The sequence below is a fragment of the Neovison vison genome, chromosome 14, assembly GCF_020171115.1.
Source record: "Neovison vison isolate M4711 chromosome 14, ASM_NN_V1, whole genome shotgun sequence".
Classification (NCBI taxonomy): Eukaryota; Metazoa; Chordata; class Mammalia; order Carnivora; family Mustelidae; genus Neogale; species Neogale vison.
Window position 1 is genome coordinate 9,393,492 of NC_058104.1, and position 26,407 is coordinate 9,419,898.

At 59.1% G+C, this 26,407-nt stretch overlaps 1 protein-coding gene and 1 long non-coding RNA gene across 2 annotated transcripts in view; one reads left to right on the forward strand and one right to left on the reverse strand.

The window, feature by feature from the left end:
- Positions 1–2,880: 2,880 nt before the first annotated feature.
- Positions 2,881–5,704, reverse strand: LOC122895526. The gene is made up of 3 exons (XR_006382230.1): positions 5,497–5,704; positions 4,868–4,969; positions 2,881–3,151 (listed from the first exon to the last, which is right to left on the reverse strand). It is a non-coding gene; the product is annotated as an uncharacterized LOC122895526 (long non-coding RNA).
- An 18-nt stretch (positions 5,705–5,722) lies between these two features.
- The window catches only part of LOC122896054 (mucin-17-like), a 31,923-nt gene continuing 11,238 nt past the window's right edge, over positions 5,723–26,407 (forward strand). The window contains exons 1-10 of the mRNA XM_044233995.1: positions 5,723–5,749; positions 5,854–5,969; positions 15,942–16,186; positions 16,382–16,563; positions 16,705–16,878; positions 18,769–18,850; positions 20,558–20,713; positions 20,909–21,090; positions 23,953–24,076; positions 24,494–24,643. Coding sequence (XP_044089930.1) covers positions 5,723–5,749; positions 5,854–5,969; positions 15,942–16,186; positions 16,382–16,563; positions 16,705–16,878; positions 18,769–18,850; positions 20,558–20,713; positions 20,909–21,090; positions 23,953–24,076; positions 24,494–24,643 — 1,438 coding nt within the window. The remainder of the gene's footprint in view (positions 5,750–5,853; positions 5,970–15,941; positions 16,187–16,381; positions 16,564–16,704; positions 16,879–18,768; positions 18,851–20,557; positions 20,714–20,908; positions 21,091–23,952; positions 24,077–24,493; positions 24,644–26,407) is intronic.

Genomic DNA, 26,407 nt, shown 5'->3' on the forward strand with positions numbered 1-26,407 from the left:
ATCACAAGTAGGCAGAGAGACAAACAGAGAGAGAGAGGAGGAGGAAGCAGGCTCTCCGCTGAGCAGAGAGCCTGATGCGGGACTCGATACCAGGACCCGAGACCATGACCTGAGCCCAAGGCAGACACTTAACCCACTGAGCCACCCAGGCGCCCCTAAAATATTTTTTTTTCTGGTAAAATACCCGTAACATTTGCTGTTAACCATCGGATGAATCATTTTAAGTGTACAGTTCTGTGGCATTAAGTACATTCCCACTGTTCTGCAATCACACCATCACAGTCCATCTCCAGAACCTTCTCATCTTCCCAAACCGAAGCTCTGTACCCTTTAGACAATAGCTCTCAAGTTCCCCCCAACCCACCTTGGACAACCCCCATTCCACGTTGTGTCTCTGTGCGCTGTGTGTTTGGACTCATGTAAATACTCATACAGTATTTGTCCGTTTGTGACTGGCTTATTTCACTTAGTACGGTGTCCTCAAGGTTCATCCACATCGTAGTACATCAAAATTTGCTTCTTTTGTAAGAAGGAATAGCGTTGCACTGTACCGTGTTCCACATCTGGTGCATCCATTCATCTATCCATGGACACTCACGTCGTTTGCTTCCGCCTTTTAGCTGTCATGAAGCATCATGAAGGGACATGGGTGTACAGCGATGTCTCCAAATCCCTGCTTTCTGTCCTTTTGGGTGGATACCAACAGGTGGAATTGCTGGGTCATAGGGTAATTCTATCTTTAATTTTTGGGGGAGCTGCTGTACTGTCTTCCATGGTGGCTGTACCCTTTGCCATTCCCACCCACAGCGCCCAAGGGTTCAGTCTCGCCACGTCTTCACGCAGAAGACTTCCATTTTTACAAATGAACTCCCCCAGTGCGATTTACTGCGATCACCGGTATTTAGGAACATTCGGATCATTTGACCCTGCAGCTTCCCTCTACAATGTTAACTGGTGGAGGGAAGAGTTTCGAGTCTGTCCTGCCTCTGGGTCATGCAGCTCATTGTCTCTCATCACCCCTCTTGCTTTGTGGGCCCCACTTTCTGGGAGGGTGGGTGACCCAGGGTGACTGATGCATCACCGGGTCCCCGTTCTAGCTTCACTAAAGTCATAAAGGTCAAGATTATGAATGAGATGGGCGCTGGGGTGGCTCAGTGGTTTAAAGCCTCTGCCTTCGGCTCAGGTCATGATCCCGGGGTCCTGGGATCGAGCCCCGCATCGGGCTCTCTGCTCAGCAGGGAGCCTGCTTCCTCCTCTCTCACTGCCTACTCATGATCTCTGTCTGTCAAATAAATAAGTCAAATCTTAAGAGAAAAAAAAAGATTATGAATGAGACCAGAAGGCTCTCTGGTGGTTCTGAAGCGGGCAGAGGTGGGCCCACCCCAGGACCCCTTGATGGTGGTGGGGAAAGGATGGGAGGGGTCCCAGAAAGAGGTCTCAACCTCTCCCTGCCCTGCATCTCTCCCCTTTTCTGGAACTCCAGAGGCCTCCCTGTAGGGATCCGGAAGCCAGGCCTGGGTGCCTTCTCCAGACTGCAGCGGGTGCAGTAGCTGTTCCCAGTCTCGGCCTCAAGTGATCCCCTAGAGTCCCGGTCCGAGCCTGCTTACAGACCCGGCCGCATCTAGGGATGGGCCGAGCCCTGGCAGGGCAGAGGCCAGTGTCTGTTTCGTGTTGTCCACCATGCTCGGCGTCACCTCTGTGCCACGACGAGGAGGCGATCCCCTTCGTGAGCAAGACAGAGCTGGGCTTTGACCTGCAGGGTAAGCGGCTCCGAGGAGTGCTGGGTGTTGGGGGGGCAGAGTGTGGGCGTCACATGGGGGCTGGGGGCGCTTCAACCAGCCTGATGCTTGCTCCCCACCCTTCCCCCGCAACCCAGAGCCGGGCTCTCAGAAGGCCGCGGAGGACTATGCCCAGTTCTACTATGTGGACGAACTGGACGGGAAGCTGGTCTGGGCCACCACGTGCACCGCAGGGACGAAGTTGCGACGGAACTGTCATGAAGGTGAATGCCAGCTGCGACCACGTGGCCCCCGCTGCCTGTGAGTATCCAGCCCCTCCGAAGCCCCCACCCTCTCCGGTGGTAGGACGGCACTCTCCACCACAGCCGTGGAGCAGGGGTGAGGAGGGGGAAGCAGAGGGGGTCAGGCGGAGCTGGAAAGCTGCTTCCTCCCCCATTGTTCCTCTTTCTCCCACCTGGCTGTCCCTTCACCCCTCCGCCCCCACCGCTATAAGCACGTGCAGCTTACAGACATGGGCAGCTTGGGCATCCTAGGACTGAGCGAGCCCCTTCCCGAGACAGTTCTAGTTCCCCAGTTTCCAGATCTGTATCTGTAGATCTGGCTCGGCTTCCTTTTCCTCTTGATACCCTAGCACAGTGCTAGGGCATAGTACCTCTAGCTAGAACTGGGCACGAAGTTCAGGAGGGGCTAGCCAGAGCTTAGATGGGTGGACATCGAGGGTCTGGGACGAGGCACCCAACGCTGACTCTGAAGCCTGCTCTGTAGTAAGGGGTCCCCCACCCCTCGCTGCCCCTTAAGTGCTGGGGAGCCTCCCTGCCTGGGTCCCTCCTAACTGGTGCCTGCCCTGGAAGGGAGAGCCAGTTTCCTATGCTTTGGCATTCATTTTTTTCTTTTGGGAGACTTTGGTATAAGGGACACTAGTGGACTGGCTTGATCTCGCGTGTGTCCCCAGATGCCTGGCCTCAGACACGCACTGATACTGGGGAGGGACTTGTGCCTTGAGTACCAGCAAGAGCCTGGTGTCCGGGAGCGTGGGGGCTGTGGGAGCACGGCTGGTGGTCACGGTGGCGGTCACCATCTGCCTGTGCTGATCCCAGAGAAGACTGCACAGGTGAGCTTCTGGGGCCAGGCCCAGGGATGGGGGACCACAGTTGGAACCTGCCAAGGCTCTGTCCCTTTCAGCTCCGCGTTATGGGGCCTGATGACGACCCAACCCCTCTGAGCTCTAGGAAATAACAAAAGGCAGCCTGCTGATCTGATCTGATCTGTTCCGCAGAGAAATGCCTCCAAAACCTGGAGGCCAGAGATTGGATTTTTTAACGACAGTACCTGGTGTTAACCCTTTGGCTGCCACAGCGCCCCATTGTTGCACCAGGACACCGGGGATGAGCTGTCCTGCGTCGCTGTCCCAGCTGTAAAGTGGGGGAAAATCAATGGACACAGCCCCTCTGACCATCAGAGGGAGTGGCTCTGGCTGGGTCTGGTGCTCCCAGCTCATTGATAAGGGAATGGAGGCCCACTGAGGGAAGGGCAGGCCGGGTCATGGTGACGCTGTTTTGTTTTCTGCTGCTGCTCTGGGGACAGGCCCGTCCCTGACCTAGGGCTTGGCTGTGATAGCCCTTTCTAGAAGCCAAGGGTCAGGGCTCTCTAGGCCCCCTCCTCCACCTCCCTGCTCCCAGCAGTTCCCCGTGTTTCTGTGGGCGGCCGGGAATACGATTTGTCCCGTAAGAGTGGCATGGAGAAGATGTTCCTGGCAGCTTCCAGAACACAGGCATCTGGGAAGGTGCTTCTCACCAGGGGCAAGCTGGTGGGTGGAGAAAGGCCTAGAAGATGCTACAGTCAGCCCCAGCGTGACTCTGGGCCGCCAGACTCTGCCAGCCACTGCACGGCCTCCTGACCCAAGCCCCCACAGAGCCGCTGCCAGGCCTCACCTTCCCTCCCTATCCTTCCTGCCTGCGTGTGGCCCACGCTCAGTTTCCCTCCTCCGTGCCAGCCTGTACCACTGTCTGGAAGGTTCTCCTTGCTGGGGGCTCTGCACGTCCCAATCCTGCTCTGAGATCTGGTCTGTTGGCCTCATCCTCTCTCGGTCCGCTGCTGTAGGGAGTGTGTGCTGGTGACCCCAGAGCCCGGCTTCCTCCTGTTCCACCCTTCCCCAGGCCAGGGCGCCTGCTTGGGGCCATGACTTTTGACCCTGAGGCAAATCAGGGGGCTGCCGTTCCCTCCTGTCCTCTTGTCACACTGGGCCAGCTCCCCGGGCGCGGGCGCGCTGCAGAGTCCCGTCACAGGGAATGAGTGGTAGGAGGGTGGAGATACTTCAGGGAAAATGTGGGACCGCTCTTCAAAGCTGTCCCTTTATGGGAAAAGGCCCCTCTCTGTGTCTCTCCAGCCTCCCCTCAGCCTCACTGAGCCCGGCCCCTCTCTCTGCAGGTGAGAATCTGAAGCGGGACCCAATCAGCCTTGAAAACATCTACAGCCCCTTCCAGCCCTCCCTGGAGAACGTTGACCCTACCACAGAGGCGACTCGGGGGCCCATCCCCAGCTAGGAGCTGTGCCGTTCGTCCTGCCCCTGCCACTCACCACCCTGGGGCTGCCTGGGGAGGGTCTAGGGACAGGTAACTGAAGGGCCCGCTGGCTTCCCCTCCAATCTCCCACCCCCAGCTCCATATCCAGACGCCCAGGGTGGTGACAGCGGCGCAGGGAGTGAGCCGGGGCCCCCGCCTCAAATCCAGATTTGGACAACAAGACAGTGGCAGACGGAGCCCACCACAGTGCTCCTCGCTCGCCTCCCCCACTGGTCAGAAGGAAACAGGCATCAGGGCCCAAGGTGGTCCTGCTCAGAGCCGGTGGACTTGGCCCGGCCCCCTGCTGTGGGCCCCCCTCTCCTCCCTTGCCCTCCGTCCAGGAGCCCCAGGGCTGCCCAGACACCCCAGCTTCTTTGTTTGCTCCAATGACTCTCCACTCTGGAATTTGCCTCCCAATAAAAGAGCAAAGCTTAAAGCAGAGAGCAGTGAGTAGTTTCCTTCTCTCCCTGCGGGAGTCTGCCTCCCCACCTGGGGCTCCAGGGGGCCCTTCCTGGGGAGAGTACTCCTGCCAGGATTAGAGACCAGATCTGCACAGGGGATACTCACTGCGCTCAGCCCCTTCCTGTGACCACATGGTGAGCAGGGAGCGTGGTCCCCCTTTTCTGCTCCAGGCCGGGGCAGGGTCAGGTCCACCTCTGCCTGAGGTCACTGTGGCAGAAGAGCCTGGGATCAGCCATTGGGGGCCTCAGTCCCCGGGAGTGAGGCATGGCGGCCCACAGGAGGCGAAGGAGTGAGCGCTTGGCTTTGCTGACCTTGGGTGGGGGCAAGGTCACTCCGGTTGGCCATGGAAACCTGTGCTCACCTGTGAAGTCAGAGATAGATCTCTGGACCCACACATCCGAGGATGCAGCCATCCCAGAGCTGGGCACTGGCCCAGGTGTGGCCATGATTTGCATCCTGGTGGGGTACACACAGGGCCAGTAAAGAGAGCTTGAGAAGAACGGAGGAGGGGCGCCTGGGTGGCTCAGTGGGTTAAGCCGCTGCCTTCGGCTCAGGTCATGATCTCAGGGTCCTGGGATCGAGTCCCGCATCGGGCTCTCTGCTCAGCGGAGAGCCTGCTTCCCTCTCTCTCTCTCTCTGCCTGCCTCTCCGTCTACTTGTGATTTCTCTCTGTTAAATAAATAAAATCTTAAAAAAAAAAAAAAAAAAAGAGAAGAACGGAGGAGTGTCCTTACTGGGAGTTGAACAACGGGCGCCCTTCTCCTCTGTGGTTCAGGCCCGGCATCTTCTCTTCCGCCCCCCGTCTCCCTCCACAGGTCTTCCGGTTCCTGCGCCTGCCCCTCTGTTAGGATGAAAAATCTGATGGCTGATACGCTCGTGTGCTGCCCAGAGAGGGAAGGGCTCCCCGCCCTCTGCCCTTTGGCCTGAAATAAAATCCATGCCCACCCCCCCCCACTCGTCATGGGAGAAACTCATACACTGACTCAGGTGGGCTGGCCCCAGTCTGCCAGTGTCTCAGGGATCAAAGGGCTCTGGGGCCCATTTATTACTGGGGTTCCTTGGCTGACAGTCATTTTGCCCGTTCTCCCAAGGGTGGATCGCAAGTGCACTGCCCTCCGAGCTCCGATGTCAAGACCGGCAGCCTTAACGCTCTGCCTGCTGCCTCTCGTCCTCCATCTCCTGTTGTACCAAGCTGCTACCGGCCATGGTGAGTGAACCCCGGCCTCCCCTCCTCTCCTGGATTTGCCTAGGCCCAAAGGAGGGCTTCTTCCTGGGGGGCACAGGTGGGGGCACCCTCTGCCTGGAGCTCAGCCTCATGCCCATTGCCCTCTCCTTTCCTCCCCAACTACGTTTGGGAGAAGAGTTGAGACTTTGGGGTGCCTCCAAGTTAGTCTCTCGGAGCCTCCTTCCTCTCTAAAAAGAGAATAAGGGCTCAGACTTTCCAGGGACCCTGGCATATGGCAGATGCTTGGCCGATGTTAGGATCTGTCCTAACCCTGTGGATTTGCCCCTCCAACCCACCCAATGTCCAGGTTTTCTTGTCATGATGGGGACAAATGCCTGAAGTCTCTGCTTTCACATCCTAGCCTTTTCTGCGTCACCCCATCCTAAGGATGTCCCAGGGATGTCAGGCCTCCCAGAACCAGGCAGGGGGCCACTGCTGTAGCCAGATGGGTACAAGATGGGGTTTCGGGAGCCCCAGATTCCAATCCTGCATTGAGACAGCTGTGCACCACGGGACAGCTCCATTCACTCTGGTCTCAGGGTCTTCCCCTAAAGGATATGGGTTGGATGCCGTACGGGTTCCATGGCCATGGGGACGGGGCTCAGGTTGGCAGAGGTTGATGGGGGGCCCTGAGCAGACCCTGTACAGGTTCCCTCTGCCACTCGCCTGCCCCCAGAGAAAGAGGGAGGGGAAAAGGCAGGAACCAAACTGCCGGCCTCAGGCTCTCCCTCCCTTGAGATGTCCTCCTGGGATGGTCCAGGTGGAGTGAGAAGGGGACTTGGAGGCAAAAGCGGGGAGGCTGATTCTGGGCCGGTAGATGGCATTCAGACTGCCGTAGCCTGGGCTCTGTCCTGCGTGAGCTCCCTACACCGGGAGCCATGGGGCTCCTGGTCCCCCGGCCCCAGAATTTGGGCAGCTCTTTTCGGAAGAAAGAGGTGGGAACAGAGGGGAAAGTACCTGGCAGTGCAGTCCTGGAGCCTGAAGCCTCTTTGGACCACCCCCCCCACCGCCCCCACAGGAGCAGGGCCTTCTCTGGGGAGCAGCCTGAGGGCTGATGGGCCAAGTGAGGAGGGTTAGACGAGGCAGGGGGTGACATTCCGGGGCAGGGTGGGGCAGTGCTTGGCTCGGTCTAAGGGGCTGGTTCACTGACCCAAACCCTGCCATCTCTTGGCACAGACTCCCAGTGTGACAGCACCCAGGAACGACACCCTCAGAAGGCTGAATACCTACCATTTACACTGACGTGACGGAACTGGAGGGGATGATGCTAGGGAAACACACTGCGGGCTGCTGGAGGGGGGCGGGGGTACCTGCGTGCTGGGCGTTAAGGAGGGCCCGTGACGTCATGAGCACTGGGTGTTCTGTGTAACTAACGAACCCTTGAACACTACATCAAAAACTAATGATCTGCTATATGTTGGCTAATTGAATTAAAAAGAAAAAAAGAGTGACACCGTCTTCCTAGGCACTGTCTACGCTGTCCAGATTCTTAGTGACTTCCCTCTAACAAAGCCGTTTGAGGCACCGTGATGTGCCTTAGCTGGGGAAGATGTTTCTAGCTCCCTCTTCCTCCTCCCCCACCCGCCCCTTTCTGCTCTGTTCCGTCTTTCTGGCCCGCCTGTCCCCTCCCTCTTCCTCTCTTTGCCACCTTCTTTCCCTCCTCTTCCCTGCCCCCAGCCCCTCCCACAGGCTGCACAGCTGTGGTTCATTGCATCTCTAGCCTCAGTCTCCCCCTCAGTGAAATGGAGTCTTGCAGACTCTGCTCCTGCTCTCTGGGATCCCGGGGTCCCCATTCTGTGTCTGGCATCAGCTGGTCTATAAAGCTCTGGCCAGCTTTGAGCGGCACCTGACTCTCCCGTGTGCCCTCTCCGGGGACCCAGTGCCACAACCCTGGGCTGCTGGGCTGGGGATGACTGAGTGGGGTGTGGACCACAAGGAAGAGCCTTGTGGCCTTCAGCTGGCTCCTCCTGGCAGGCACACCCTCTCATGGCCACCTGGTCCCCCCTTCTAGCACGTTCTGGTAATATAGTGCTTATCAGCAAAACAACTTCCTGCATCCAACTGTGGCAAGTGCCTCTCCCCTCCCACGGCCAGCACAAATGTGTCCAATGCTGGGTGCTCAGGCCTCTCCCCGTGCCCTCTCCCTGACTGCCTGTCCTGAGTGTTTTGTCCACCCACGTCCTCAGCACCTGTCCTACTGTCAGCCTCCAGAGCGAGTCTAGAGGCTATGTTCCTCCTCCCCTCCATTAACACGGTCCGCCTCCTCTGAGAAGCCTTCCTGTGTTTTGACCACAGACTTCTCTCCCCTTGAACCCATGGCTGTAGCCACAGGTGATCAGAAGGAGTCTCGCTCCCTGGACCACCACAGCAAATTAGCATGACCTGAGTGGCTTAAACAACAGGGGAAATCCTGACTCACGGGTCTGGAGGTCAGAAGTCCAAAACCAAGATGTCAGCAGGACCGTGCTCCCTCTGAAGGTGGTGGGGAAGGAAGGATCTGTCCAGGCCTCTCCTCTGGCATCTGGTCGCTGCTGGCAAGCTTGGCGGTTCCGTGGCTCGCAAGCATGTCGTCTCTGCTTTCATGCTTCGCCGGGAATCTCCCTGTGCGCATGTCCCTGTGTTCAAAATGCGGACACGGGTCCTTCTTAGAAGGATACCCCTCGCTATGGATGAGGGCCCACTCTATTCCGGGGTGACCTCTACTTATGTAATTACATCGGCAACAATCCTAATTCCAGATGTAACGTTCTGTGGTCCTAGGGGTTAGGACTTCACCATACAGATCTGGGGAGGGGGCCACAGTGGGGGTTAAAGCACAGAAGTAACCCCACACGTGTGTCATGAAAGGAACCCTCTAGCGTCAGCATGTAGGAGTGCTTGGCGTGGAGGCCTGGCTGGGAAGTGCGGAGATGGGGCAGGAGGCCAGGTGGGAGTCCACGGCAGCGCTGATCCAGTGGCTTCAGGAGCCATGGAAGGAAGTGGACACATCTGGGGTATGATCTGCAGGGAACACCAGGAGGCCTGGGTAATGATGCAGAGGTGAGAGGCGATGTGGGGGGTGGGGGAGAAGTGGTGCCCTTCAAGGGCTTCAACAGTCCATAGAAGAAGGCTGCTTGCTCCAAGGGATCTAGCAGAGAACTCAGCTGTTCTGTTTTGAATGAGTCTGGCGTGTCTACTTAATGTCACCTGAATATGTCTGGTCAAAATGGGAATCAGCTTGCCGTTGGGGTGGGGAGGACAGAGCAAGAGGCACACACACGGTGTGTAGGGCTGTATTTCCTAGGACTGAAGTAAGATCTTCCTGAGTTCTCTGTCCCATCCCCTGAGAAGTACAGGTTTTTCCACTTTGGCTGGTGGGAACAGCACTGTGTCCCTACATGAGAACCTGGTCAGCTTCCTTCTGATCTTTTCCAGTGGCACTTGCTGGATCTTGGGGAGTTGTTTCCTAAGCACGCTCTGGTCGGTAGTGCGCATGGCAGATATCCAGGGGCCCCTCCGTGCAAGTCTGCCTCCCCAGTCTGTCCTGTGAACTCCAGCCGCTTTGGTCTCTCAAGACACTGATGTGCATCTCCTCAGCCCAGGAGATAGGCTGGGCTCCAGCTGGTTCTCCCTCCGGGCCCTCTGCCTGGAAGCCCTCTGCCGTCAGCAAGCCTGGGCCATCACAGGGCTCCCCCTGTTGGTTTCCTCGTGTGCCTCTCGGGAACCACTGTCCTCTGTTGCCTGACATCCTTTGAATTGACAGCCATCATTTCATCTCTTGTATGGTGATGTGGTTATCTGGCGGCTGGGTGTGTTCTCAGGGAGGAGGGTGCATTCCAATCCCTGACACTCCTTCTTGGCCAGAAGCAGAAGTGTACCACTTTGAGAACGACCTTTGATTGGTGCGTAATCATTTTACATACTTGGCCGATTAAATCACTTTTCAACCTTTCAAGTTACACTTATAAAATGAATACATCACTTTTCCTATTGAAAGTCTTTCATGGTTTGATTAATAAGGAAACCTTTCCAAGTATTCAAGAAACTCCACAAATGTAGTACGTTAAATATAGATTTTTTTAAAACTCCCCCCAAACCTTCAAGTCTAATACATTGTAATTATCTGTGTGGTAGTGTTGGGTCCGTTATCAAAGGAACCAGACTGAGACAAAGTTACGCAAAGCCTCATTGTATGCCAAGCACTAGAAGTCGGACTGACCGGCCAGGGCCACCTCCGAAGAGAGCGACGCCCCTTGGTCTTACAGGCTAGTTTTTATAGGGCACAATCGCAGACATGTACATATGTGGCTTAGGCTGATGGGATGTCTCCTACCTGTGTGTTTTAGTAACGGTTACCCGGAACCGATACTAGTAACTGTTGAGGCGTTTATTAAACAACAAAATGGCCTTGTTTTAGGTGTGTGTTTTAGCAACAGTTACCTGGGACTGATACCAATAACTGTTGAGACATTTATTAAACAACAAAATGTCTACAGGCAACATGGAGTCACTATGGCTAAGTAGGCCCAGGCAGGCCCTAGGGGTTTAACATGTTTTAACATGTTAAACATGTTGATTGACCCCAACAGTAGATATTAGCTTCTCTTAAATGTTTTCGTATTGTTTATAGTCTTAGTGAGATTTTAATGTAAAATGACAAGTCTAAATCAATCACTCAATTATGTTATACATTGGAACTACAGGGTTGGCACCTTAGGCCAAATTCTCTTGAACATTACAAATATCTTAAATCACAAGGGTGAAGCATTATTTAATACAAAAGGTTTACATTTCTTAAAGATAATGAGAGTAAGTATATCCATTCCTAGAGCTTAAATGAGGCTCTTTCTCATATTATTAGGATATTTTGTATTTGCTATAACAGATATGCCCCAAATGTGTAATTGCACAACCAAAAAAGATTTTTTTCTTGCTCATTTAATAAAATGAGGCAGATGTTCGTGGTTGGCAGGTAACATTCCTTCATGTGGTGACTCAGGGACCTAGGTTCCTTCTTCCTGAGGCTTCCTCTTCTCTTGGGCCTCCTTCCGATTAGCCTCCAGCTGGAAGAGTAATGAGGGCCACGATGAGAAGTTTCTGGGCTGGCCTGGAAGTGGTATGCTCAGTTGTGCTCATGTTCCATTGGAAGGGCTCAGTCACATGGACACACTTAATTTCTTGAACTCTGACTACTGAAATGGGCAAAAACTCCATTTCCTACAGCTCTACAACATGATGTCCCTTCGTCTCAAAATATTCCATCCCCCCAACCCCTATACCTTGCCTGACCTCAAGATCTTGAAACAAGCAAGATGGTGCATTCCACAAGAGACGGGGATGGAGTGGTGGGGGGGCGGACACAGAAGTTTGAGAGAAAGGAAGGATCTCAAAAGGGAAGAAAAGTTATAGATCAAGGAGACTAATTTCCCTTTCTGTCATTCAGGTCTCCAAACAGACAAGGCTGTATGGGATGGAGGAGGGTGTGAGTCACAAAAGAACCGCCGTGACCCTCAGTGCAAGCAGATGGAACAAATCAATGATACAGGAGAGGCACAGCAGCCGTGGAGGGCGGAGAGGGAGCACCTTCATGCAAAAGACCTGGAAAAACCCTCACAGGCCCTCAACACCCTAGACTTTTCATTAAATGGATCCTATACAGAAGCCAGAAGAAACACATTTAAAACCAATGGACAATCCAAAAGGAATCTAACTGACATTACCAGGAATAATATGAGACAGTATTTCAAGAGAACCACCAACACCACAGGAATCACCACCACCCCGACTCCCACGGCCAGTAGCACCACGGGAACCACCACCACCACAGGAATCACCACCACCGTGACTCCCACTGCCAGTAGCACCACGGGAACCACCACCACCACAGGAATCACCACCACCCCGACTCCCACTGCCAGTATCACCACCGGAACCACCACCACCACAGGAAGCAGCACCACCCTGACTCCCACTGCCAGTAGCACCACGGGAACCACCACCACCACAGGAATACCCACCACCACCACCACCACCACCACAGGAAGAAGCACCACCCCGACTCCAACTGCCAGTAGCACCACAGGAACCACCACCACCACCACAGGAATCACCACCACCTTGACTTCCACTGCCAGTAGCACCACGGGAACCACCACCTCCACAGGAATAAGCACCACCCCGACTCCCACTGCCAGTAGCACCACGGGTACCACCACCAACACCCCTACTCCCACGGCCAGTAGCACCACGGGAACCACCACCACCACAGGAATCACCACCACCACGACTCCCACTGCCAGTAGCACCACGGGAACCACCACCAACACAGAAATCACCATCACCCCGACTCCCACTGCCAGTAGCACCTCGGGAACCACCAGCACCACAGGAATCACCACCATCGTGACTCCAACTGCCAGTAGCACCACGGGAACCACCACCACCTCAGGAATCACCACCACTCCCACTCCCACTGCCAGTAGCACCACGGGTACCACCACCATAACAGCAACCACCACCATTCTGACCTCCACTGCCAGTAGAACCACGGGATCCACCACCACCACAGGAATCACCACCACCACTACCACCACCACAGGAAGCATCACCACCCCGACTCCAACGGACAGTAGCACCACGGGAACCACCACCACCACAGGAATACCCACCACCACCACCACCACCACCACAGGAAGCAGCACCACCCCGACTCCCACTGCCAGTAGCACCACGGGAACCACCACCACCACAGGAATACCCACCACCACCACCACCACCACCACAGGAAGCAGCACCACCCCGACTCCAACTGCCAGTAGCACCACAGGAACCACCACCACCACAGGAATCACCACCACCTTGACTCCCACGGCCAGTAGCACCACGGGAACCACCACCACCACAGGAATCACCACCACCCCGACTCCCACGGCCAGTAGCACCACGGGAACCACCACCACCATAGGAATCACCACCACCCCGACTCCCACTGCCAGTAGCACCACGGGAACCACCACCACCACAGGAATCACCACCACCACGACTCCCACTGCCAGTAGCACCACGGGAACCACCACCATCACAGGAATCACCACCACCCCGACTCCCACGGCCAGTAGCACCACGGGAACCACCACCACCACAGGAATCACCACCACCCCAACTCCCACTGCCAGTAGCACCACGGGTACCACCACCATCACAGCGACCACCACCACTCCGACCTCCACTGCCAGTAGCACCACGGGAACCACCACCACCACCACAGGAAGCAGCGCCACCCCGACTCCAACTGCCAGTAGCACCACAGGAACCACCACCACCACCACAGGAATCCCCACCACCCCAACTCCCACTGCCAGTAGCACCACGGGAACCACCACCAACACCCCGACTCCCACTGCCAGTAGCACCCCGGGAACCACCACCACCACAGGTATCACCACCACCCCCGACTCCCACGGCCAGTAGCACCACGCGAACCACCACCAACACAGGAATCACCACCACTCCGACTCCCACTGCCAGTAGCACCACGGGTACCACCACTATCACAGCGACCACCACCACTCTGACCTCCACTGCCAGTAGCACCCCGGGAACCGGCACCACCACCACCACCACCACCACAGGAAGCAGCGCCACTCCGACTCCCACTGCCAGTAGCACCACAGGAACCACCACAACCACAGGTAGCACCACCACCGTGACTACCACGGCCAGTAGCACCACGGGAACCACCACCACCACAGGAATCACCACCACCACGACTCCCACGGCCAGTAGCACCACGGGAACCACCACCACCACAGGAATCACCACCACCCCTACTCCCACTGCCAGTAGCACCACGGGAACCACCACCAGCACAGGAATCACCACCACCGCAACTCCCACGGCCAGTAGCACCCCGGGAACCGGCACCACCACCACCACCACCACCACAGGAAGCAGCGCCACTCCGACTCCCACTGCCAGTAGCACCACAGGAACCACCACAACCACAGGTAGCACCACCACCGTGACTACCACGGCCAGTAGCACCACGGGAACCACCACCACCACAGGAATCACCACCACCACGACTCCCACGGCCAGTAGCACCACGGGAACCACCACCACCACAGGAATCACCACCACCCCTACTCCCACTGCCAGTAGCACCACGGGAACCACCACCAGCACAGGAATCACCACCACCGCAACTCCCACGGCCAGTAGCACCACGGGAACCACCACCACCACAGGAATCACCACCACCACCACAGAAAGCAGCACCACCCCGACTCCCACTGCCAGTAGCAACACAGAAACCACCACCACCACAGGAATCACCACCACCGTGACACCCACGGTCAGTAGCACCACGGGAACCACCACCACCACCGCGACTCCCACGGCCAGTAGCAACACGGGAACCACCACCACCACAGGAATCACCACCACCACCACCACCAACACAGGAAGCAGCACCACCCCGACTCCAACTGCCAGTAGCACCACAGGAACCACCACCACCACAGGAATCACCACCACCCCAACTCCCACTGCCAGTAGCACCACGGGAACCACCACCAACACCCCGACTCCCACGGCCAGTAGCACCACGGGAACCACCACCACCACAGGAATCACCACCACCCCGACTACCACGGCCAGTAGCACCACGGGAACCACCACCACCATAGGAATCACCACCACCGCGAATCCCACTGCCAGTAGCACCACGGGAACCACCACCACCACAGGAATCACCACCACCCCGACTCCCACTGCCAGTATCACCACCGGAACCACCACCACCACAGGAAGCAGCACCACCCTGACTCCCACTGCCAGTAGCACCACGGGAACCACCACCACCACAGGAATACCCACCACCACCACCACCACCACCACAGGAAGAAGCACCACCCCGACTCCAACTGCCAGTAGCACCACAGGAACCACCACCACCACCACAGGAATCACCACCACCTTGACTCCCACTGCCAGTAGCACCACGGGAACCACCACCTCCACAGGAATAAGCACCACCCCGACTCCCACTGCCAGTAGCACCACGGGAACCACCACCAACACCCCTACTCCCACGGCCAGTAGCACCACGGGAACCACCACCACCACAGGAATCACCACCACCACGACTCCCACTGCCAGTAGCACCACGGGAACCACCACCAACACAGAAATCACCATCACCCCGACTCCCACTGCCAGTAGCACCTCGGGAACCACCAGCACCACAGGAATCACCACCATCGTGACTCCAACTGCCAGTAGCACCACGGGAACCACCACCACCTCAGGAATCACCACCACTCCCACTCCCACTGCCAGTAGCACCACGGGTACCACCACCATAACAGCAACCACCACCATTCTGACCTCCACTGCCAGTAGAACCACGGGATCCACCACCACCACAGGAATCACCACCACCACTACCACCACCACAGGAAGCATCACCACCCCGACTCCAACGGACAGTAGCACCACGGGAACCACCACCACCACAGGAATACCCACCACCACCACCACCACCACCACAGGAAGCAGCACCACCCCGACTCCCACTGCCAGTAGCACCACGGGAACCACCACCACCACAGGAATACCCACCACCACCACCACCACCACCACAGGAAGCAGCACCACCCCGACTCCAACTGCCAGTAGCACCACAGGAACCACCACCACCACAGGAATCACCACCACCTTGACTCCCACGGCCAGTAGCACCACGGGAACCACCACCACCACAGGAATCACCACCACCCCGACTCCCACGGCCAGTAGCACCACGGGAACCACCACCACCATAGGAATCACCACCACCCCGACTCCCACTGCCAGTAGCACCACGGGAACCACCACCACCACAGGAATCACCACCACCACGACTCCCACTGCCAGTAGCACCACGGGAACCACCACCATCACAGGAATCACCACCACCCCGACTCCCACGGCCAGTAGCACCACGGGAACCACCACCACCACAGGAATCACCACCACCCCAACTCCCACTGCCAGTAGCACCACGGGTACCACCACCATCACAGCGACCACCACCACTCCGACCTCCACTGCCAGTAGCACCACGGGAACCACCACCACCACCACAGGAAGCAGCGCCACCCCGACTCCAACTGCCAGTAGCACCACAGGAACCACCACCACCACCACAGGAATCCCCACCACCCCAACTCCCACTGCCAGTAGCACCACGGGAACCACCACCAACACCCCGACTCCCACTGCCAGTAGCACCCCGGGAACCACCACCACCACAGGTATCACCACCACCCCGACTCCCACGGCCAGTAGCACCACGCGAACCACCACCAACACAGGAATCACCACCACTCCGACTCCCACTGCCAGTAGCACCACGGGTACCACCACTATCACAGCGACCACCACCACTCTGACCTCCACTGCCAGTAGCACCCCGGGAACCGGCACCACCACCACCACCACCACCACAGGAAGCAGCGCCACTCCGACTCCCACTGCCAGTAGCACCACAGGAACCACCACAACCACAGGTAGCACCACCACCGTGACTACCACGGCCAGTAGCACCACGGGAACCACCACCACCACAGGAATCACCACCACCACGACTCCCACGGCCAGTAGCACCACGGGAACCACCACCACCACAGGAATCACCACCACCCCTACTCCCACTGCCAGTAGCACCACGGGAACCACCACCAGCACAGGAATCACCACCACCGCAACTCCCACGGCCAGTAGCACCCCGGGAACCGGCACCACCACCACCACCACCACCACAGGAAGCAGCGCCACTCCGACTCCCACTGCCAGTAGCACCACAGGAACCACCACAACCACAGGTAGCACCACCACCGTGACTACCACGGCCAGTAGCACCACGGGAACCACCACCACCACAGGAATCACCACCACCACGACTCCCACGGCCAGTAGCACCACGGGAACCACCACCACCACAGGAATCACCACCACCCCTACTCCCACTGCCAGTAGCACCACGGGAACCACCACCAGCACAGGAATCACCACCACCGCAACTCCCACGGCCAGTAGCACCACGGGAACCACCACCACCACAGGAATCACCACCACCACCACAGAAAGCAGCACCACCCCGACTCCCACTGCCAGTAGCAACACAGAAACCACCACCACCACAGGAATCACCACCACCCCGACACCCACGGCCAGTAGCACCACGGGAACCACCACCACCACCGCGACTCCCACGGCCAGTAGCAACACGGGAACCACCACCACCACAGGAATCACCACCACCACCACCACCAACACAGGAAGCAGCACCACCCCGACTCCAACTGCCAGTAGCACCACAGGAACCACCACCACCACAGGAATCACCACCACCCCAACTCCCACTGCCAGTAGCACCACGGGAACCACCACCAACACCCCGACTCCCACGGCCAGTAGCACCACGGGAACCACCACCACCACAGGAATCACCACCACCCCGACTACCACGGCCAGTAGCACCACGGGAACCACCACCACCATAGGAATCACCACCACCGCGAATCCCACTGCCAGTAGCACCACGGGAACCACCACCACCACAGGAATCACCACCACCCCGACTCCCACTGCCAGTAGCACCACGGGAACCACCACCACCACAGGAATCACCACCACCCCAACTCCCACTGCCAGTAGCACCACGGGAAACACCACCAACACCCCGACTCCCACGGCCAGTAGCACCACGGGAACCACCACCACCACAGGAATCACCACCACCCCGACTCCCACTGCCAGTAGCACCACGGGAACCACCACCACCACAGGAATCACCACCACCCCGACTCCCACGGCCAGTAGCACCACGGGAACCACCACCACCACAGGAATCACCACCACCCCGACTCCCACTGCCAGTAGCACCACGGGAACCACCACCACCACAGGAATCACCACCACCCCGACTCCCACTGCCAGTAGCACCACGGGAACCACCACCACCACAGGAATCACCACCACCACGACTCCCACTGCCAGTAGCACCACGGGAACCACCACCACCACAGGAATCACCACCACCCCAACTCCCACTGCCAGTAGCACCACGGGAACCACCACCACCACAGGAATCACCACCACCCCAACTCCCACTGCCAGTAGCACCACGGGAACCACCACGAACACCCCGACTCCCACCGCCAGTAGCACCACGGGAACCACCACCACCACAGGAATCACCACCACCCCGACTCCCACGGCCAGTAGCACCACGGGAACCACCACCACCATAGGAATCACCACCACCCCGACTCCCACTGCCAGTAGCACCACGGGAACCACCACCACCACAGGAATCACCATCACCACGACTCCCACTGCCAGTAGCACCACGGGAACCACCACCATCACAGGAATCACCACCACCCCGACTCCCACTGCCAGTAGCACCACGGGAACCACCACCACCACCACCACCACCACCACCACAGGAAGCAGCGCCACTCCGACTCCCACTGCCAGTAGCACCATGGGAACCACCACTACCACAGAAATCACCACCACCGTGACTCCCACTGCCAGTAGCACCACGGGAACCACCACCACCACAGGAATCACCACCACCCCGACTCCCACTGCCAGTAGCACCACGGGAACCACCACCACCACAGGAATCACCACCACCCCGACTCCCACGGCCAGTAGCACCACGGGAACCACCACCACCACAGGAATCACCACCACCGCGACTCCCACTGCCAGTAGCACCACGGGAACCACCACCACCACAGGAATCACCACCACTCCAACTCCCACGGCCAGTAGCACCACTGGTACCACCACCATCACAGCGACCACCACCACTCCGACCTCCACTGCCAGTAGCACCACGGGAACCACCACCACCACCACCACCACCACAGGAAGCAGAGCCACTCCGACTCCTACTGCCAGTAGCACCACGGGAACCATCTCCAGCACAGGAAGCACCACCACCGTGACTCCCACTGCCAGTAGCACCACGGGAACCACCACCACCACAGGAATCACCACCACCCCGACTCCCACGGCCAGTAGCACCAAGGGAACCACCACCACCACAGGAATCACCACCACCCCGACTCCCACTGCCAGTAGCACCACGGGAACCACCACCACCACAGGAATCACCACCACCCCAACTCCCACTGCCAGTAGCACCACGGGAACCACCACTACCACCACCACCACCACCACAGGAATCACCACCACCCCGACTCCCACTGCCAGTAGCACCACAGGAACCACCACCACCACAGGAATCACCACCACCTCGACTCCCACTGCCAGTAGCACCCCGGTGACCACCACCACAGGAATCACCACCACCCCGACTCCCACTTCCAGTAGCACCACGGGAACCACCACCACCACAGGAATCACCACCACCCCGACTCCCACTTCCAGTAGCACCACGGGAACCACCACCACCACAGGAATCACCACCACCCCGACTCCCACGGCCAGTAGCACCACGGGAACCACCACCACCATAGGAATCACCACCACCCCGACTCCCACTGCCAGTAGCACCACGGGAACCACCACCACCACAGGAATCACCACCACCACGACTCCCACTGCCAGTAGCACCACGGGAACCACCACCATCACAGGAATCACCACCACCCCGACTCCCACGGCCAGTAGCACCACGGGAACCACCACCACCACAGGAATCACCACCACCCCGACTCCCACTGCCAGTAGCACCACGGGAACCACCACCACCACAGGAATCACCACCACCGTGACTCCCACTGCCAGTAGCACCACGGGAACCACCACCAACACAGGAATCACCACCACCCCGACTACCACTGCCAGTAGCACCAAGGGAACCACCACCACCACAGGAATCACCCCCACCATGACTCCCACTGCCAGTAGCACCACGGGAACCACCACCACCACAGGAATCACCACCACCGTGACTCCCACTGCCAGTAGCACCACGGGAACCACCACCACCACAGGAATCACCACCACCCCGACTCCCACGGCCAGTATCACCACGGGAACCACCACCACCACAGGAAGCAGCACCACCCCGACTCCCACTGCCAGTAGCACCACGGGAACCACCACCACCACAGGAATACCCACCACCACCACCACCACCACCACAGGAAGCAGCACCACCCCGACTCCAACTGCCAGTAGCACCACAGGAACCACCACCACCACAGGAATCACCACCACCTTGACTCCCACTGCCAGTAGCACCACGGGAACCACCACCACCACAGGAATCACCACCACCCCGACTCCCACGGCCAGTAGCACCACGGGAACCACCACCACCATAGGAATCACCACCACCCCGACTCCCACTGCCAGTAGCACCACGGGAACCACCACCACCACAGGAATCACCACCACCACGACTCCCACTGCCAGTAGCACCACGGGAACCACCACCATCACAGGAATCACCACCACCCCGACTCCCACGGCCAGTAGCACCACGGGAACCACCACCACCACAGGAATCACCACCACCCCAACTCCCACTGCCAGTAGCACCACGGGTACCACCACCATCACAGCGACCACCACCACTCCGACCTCCACTGCCAGTAGCACCACGGGAACCACCACCACCACCACAGGAAGCAGCGCCACCCCGACTCCAACTGCCAGTAGCACCACAGGAACCACCACCACCACCACAGGAATCCCCACCACCCCAACTCCCACTGCCAGTAGCACCACGGGAACCACCACCAACACCCCGACTCCCACTGCCAGTAGCACCCCGGGAACCACCACCACCACAGGTATCACCACCACCCCGACTCCCACGGCCAGTAGCACCACACGAACCACCACCAACACAGGAATCACCACCACTCCGACTCCCACTGCCAGTAGCACCACGGGAACCACCACTATCACAGCGACCACCACCACTCTGACCTCCACTGCCAGTAGCACCCCGGGAACCGGCACCACCACCACCACCACCACCACAGGAAGCAGCGCCACTCCGACTCCCACTGCCAGTAGCACCACAGGAACCACCACAACCACAGGTAGCACCACCACCGTGACTACCACGGCCAGTAGCACCACGGGAACCACCACCACCACAGGAATCACCACCACCACGACTCCCACGGCCAGTAGCACCACGGGAACCACCACCACCACAGGAATCACCACCACCCCTACTCCCACTGCCAGTAGCACCACGGGAACCACCACCAGCACAGGAATCACCACCACCGCAACTCCCACGGCCAGTAGCACCACGGGAACCACCACCACCACAGGAATCACCACCACCACCACAGAAAGCAGCACCACCCCGACTCCCACTGCCAGTAGCAACACAGAAACCACCACCACCACAGGAATCACCACCACCCCGACACCCACGGCCAGTAGCACCACGGGAACCACCACCACCACAGGAATCACCACCACTACGACTCCCACGGCCAGTAGCACCATGGGAACCACCACCACCACAGGAATCACCATCACCCCGACTCCCACTGCCGGTAGCACCACGGGAACCACCACCAGCACAGGAATCACCACCACCGCGACTCCCACGGCCAGTAGCACCACGGGAACCACCACCACCACAGGAATCACCACCACCACCACAGAAAGCAGCACCACCCCGACTCCCACGGCCAGTAGCACCACCGGAACCACCACCAACACAGTAATCACCACCACCACGACTCCCACGGCCAGTAGCACCACGGGAACCACCACCACCACAGGAATCACCACCACCACGACTCCCACGGCCAGTAGCACCACGGGAACCACCACCACCACAGGAATCACCACCACCCCTACTCCCACTGCCAGTAGCACCACGGGAACCACCACCAGCACAGGAATCACCACCACCGCAACTCCCACGGCCAGTAGCACCACGGGAACCACCACCACCACAGGAATCACCACCACCACCACAGAAAGCAGCACCACCCCGACTCCCACTGCCAGTAGCAACACAGAAACCACCACCACCACAGGAATCACCACCACCCCGACACCCACGGCCAGTAGCACCACGGGAACCACCACCACCACAGGAATCACCACCACTACGACTCCCACGGCCAGTAGCACCACGGGAACCACCACCACCACAGGAATCACCATCACCCCGACTCCCACTGCCGGTAGCACCACGGGAACCACCACCAGCACAGGAATCACCACCACCGCGACTCCCACGGCCAGTAGCACCACGGGAACCACCACCACCACAGGAATCACCACCACCCCGACTCCCACTGCCAGTAGCACCACGGGAACCACCACCAGCACAGGAATCACCACCACCGCAACTCCCACGGCCAGTAGCACCACGGGAACCACCACCACCACAGGAATCACCACCACCACCACAGAAAGCAGCACCACCCCGACTCCCACTGCCAGTAGCAACACAGAAACCACCACCACCACAGGAATCACCACCACCCCGACACCCACGGCCAGTAGCACCACGGGAACCACCACCACCACAGGAATCACCACCACTACGACTCCCACGGCCAGTAGCACCATGGGAACCACCACCACCACAGGAATCACCATCACCCCGACTCCCACTGCCGGTAGCACCACGGGAACCACCACCAGCACAGGAATCACCACCACCGTGACTCCCACGGCCAGTAGCACCACGGGAACCACCACCACCACAGGAATCACCACCACCACCACAGAAAGCAGCACCACCCCGACTCCCACGGCCAGTAGCACCACCGGAACCACCACCAACACAGGAATCACCACCACCACGACTCCCACGGCCAGTAGCACCACGGGAACCACCACCACCACAGGAATCACCACCACCACGACTCCCACGGCCAGTAGCACCACGGGAACCACCACCACCACAGGAATCACCACCACCCCTACTCCCACTGCCCGTAGCACCACGGGAACCACCACCAGCACAGGAATCACCACCACCGCAACTCCCACGGCCAGTAGCACCACGGGAACCACCACCACCACAGGAATCACCACCACCACCACAGAAAGCAGCACCACCCCGACTCCCACTGCCAGTAGCAACACAGAAACCACCACCACCACAGGAATCACCACCACCCCGACACCCACGGCCAGTAGCACCACGGGAACCACCACCACCACAGGAATCACCACCACTACGACTCCCACGGCCAGTAGCACCACGGGAACCACCACCACCACAGGAATCACCATCACCCCGACTCCCACTGCCGGTAGCACCACGGGAACCACCACCAGCACAGGAATCACCACCACCGCGACTCCCACGGCCAGTAGCACCACGGGAACCACCACCACCACAGGAATCACCACCACCACCACAGAAAGCAGCACCACCCCGACTCCCACGGCCAGTAGCACCACCGGAACCACCACCAACACAGGAATCACCACCACCACGACTCCCACGGCCAGTAGCACCACGGGAACCACCACCACCACAGGAAGCACCATCACCTTGACTCCCACTGCCAGTAGCACCACCGGAACCACCACCACCACAGGAATCACCACCACCACCACAGAAAGCAGCACCACCCCGACTCCCACTGCCAGTAGCACCACAGAAACCACCACCACCACAGGAATCACCACCACCCCGACTCCCACTGCCAGTAGCACCACGGGAACCACCACCACCACCGGAACCACCATCACCCCGACTCCCACTGCCAGTAGCACCACGGGAACCACCACCACATCAGGAATCACCACCACCCCAACTCCCACTGCCAGTAGCACCATGGGAACCACCACCAACACCCCGACTCCCACTGCCAGTAGCACCCCGGGAACCACCACCACCACAGGAATCACCACCACCCCGACTCCCACGGCCAGTAGCACCGTGGGAACCACCACCACCACAGGAATCACCACCACCCCGACTCCCACTGCCAGTAGCAACACGGGAACCACCACCACCACTGGAATCACCACCACCCCAACTCCCACGGCCAGTAGCTCCACCGGAACCACCACCACCACAGGAAGCACCACCACCACCACCACCACCACAGGAAGCAGCACCACCCCGACTCCAACTGCCAGTAGCACCACGGGAACCACCTCCACCACAGGAATCACCACCACCGTGACTCCCACTGCCAGTAGCACCACGGGAACCACCACCACCACAGGAAGCACCACCACCACCACCACCACAGGAACCACCACCACTCCGACTCCCACTGCCAGTAGCACCACGGGAACCACCACCACCACAGGAACCACCACCACCCCGACTCCCACGGCCAGTAGCACCACGGGAACCACCACCACCACAGGAAGCACCACCACCCCGACTCCCACTGCCAGTAGCACCACGGGAACCACCACCACCACAGGAACCACCACCACCCCGACTCCCACAGCCAGTAGCACCACGGGAACCACCACCACCACAGGAAGCACCACCACCCCGACTCCCACTGCCAGTAGCACCACGGGAACCACCACCACCACAGGAATCACCACCACCGTGACTCCCACTACCAGTAGCACCACGGGTACCACCACCATAACAGCGACCACCACCACTCCGACCTCCACTGCCAGTAGCACCACGGGAACCACCACAACCAAAGGAAGCACCACCACCTCGACTACCACTGCTAGTAGCACCACGGGAACCACCACCACCACAGGAACCACCACCACCCCGACTCCCACTGCCGGTAGCACCACGGGAACCACCACCAGCACAGGAATCACCACCACCGCGACTCCCACGGCCAGTAGCACCACGGGAACCACCACCACCACAGGAATCACCACCACCACCACAGAAAGCAGCACCACCCCGACTCCCACGGCCAGTAGCACCACCGGAACCACCACCAACACAGGAATCACCACCACCACGACTCCCACGGCCAGTAGCACCACGGGAACCACCACCACCACAGGAATCACCACCACCACGACTCCCACGGCCAGTAGCACCACGGGAACCACCACCACCACAGGAATCACCACCACCCCTACTCCCACTGCCAGTAGCACCACGGGAACCACCACCAGCACAGGAATCACCACCACCGCAACTCCCACGGCCAGTAGCACCACGGGAACCACCACCACCACAGGAATCACCACCACCACCACAGAAAGCAGCACCACCCCGACTCCCACTGCCAGTAGCAACACAGAAACCACCACCACCACAGGAATCACCACCACCCCGACACCCACGGCCAGTAGCACCACGGGAACCACCACCACCACAGGAATCACCACCACTACGACTCCCACGGCCAGTAGCACCATGGGAACCACCACCACCACAGGAATCACCATCACCCCGACTCCCACTGCCGGTAGCACCACGGGAACCACCACCAGCACAGGAATCACCACCACCGCGACCCCCACGGCCAGTAGCACCACGGGAACCACCACCACCACAGGAATCACCACCACCACCACAGAAAGCAGCACCACCCCGACTCCCACGGCCAGTAGCACCACCGGAACCACCACCAACACAGGAATCACCACCACCACGACTCCCACGGCCAGTAGCACCACGGGAACCACCACCACCACAGGAAGCACCATCACCTTGACTCCCACTGCCAGTAGCACCACCGGAACCACCACCACCACAGGAATCACCACCACCACCACAGAAAGCAGCACCACCCCGACTCCCACTGCCAGTAGCACCACAGAAACCACCACCACCACAGGAATCACCACCACCCCGACTCCCACTGCCAGTAGCACCACGGGAACCACCACCACCACCGGAACCACCATCACCCCGACTCCCACTGCCAGTAGCACCACGGGAACCACCACCACATCAGGAATCACCACCACCCCAACTCCCACTGCCAGTAGCACCATGGGAACCACCACCAACACCCCGACTCCCACTGCCAGTAGCACCCCGGGAACCACCACCACCACAGGAATCACCACCACCCCGACTCCCACGGCCAGTAGCACCGTGGGAACCACCACCACCACAGGAATCACCACCACCCCGACTCCCACTGCCAGTAGCAACACGGGAACCACCACCACCACTGGAATCACCACCACCCCAACTCCCACGGCCAGTAGCACCACCGGAACCACCACCACCACAGGAAGCACCACCACCACCACCACCACCACAGGAAGCAGCACCACCCCGACTCCAACTGCCAGTAGCACCACGGGAACCACCTCCACCACAGGAATCACCACCACCGTGACTCCCACTGCCAGTAGCACCACGGGAACCACCACCACCACAGGAAGCACCACCACCACCACCACCACAGGAACCACCACCACTCCGACTCCCACTGCCAGTAGCACCACGGGAACCACCACCACCACAGGAACCACCACCACCCCGACTCCCACGGCCAGTAGCACCACGGGAACCA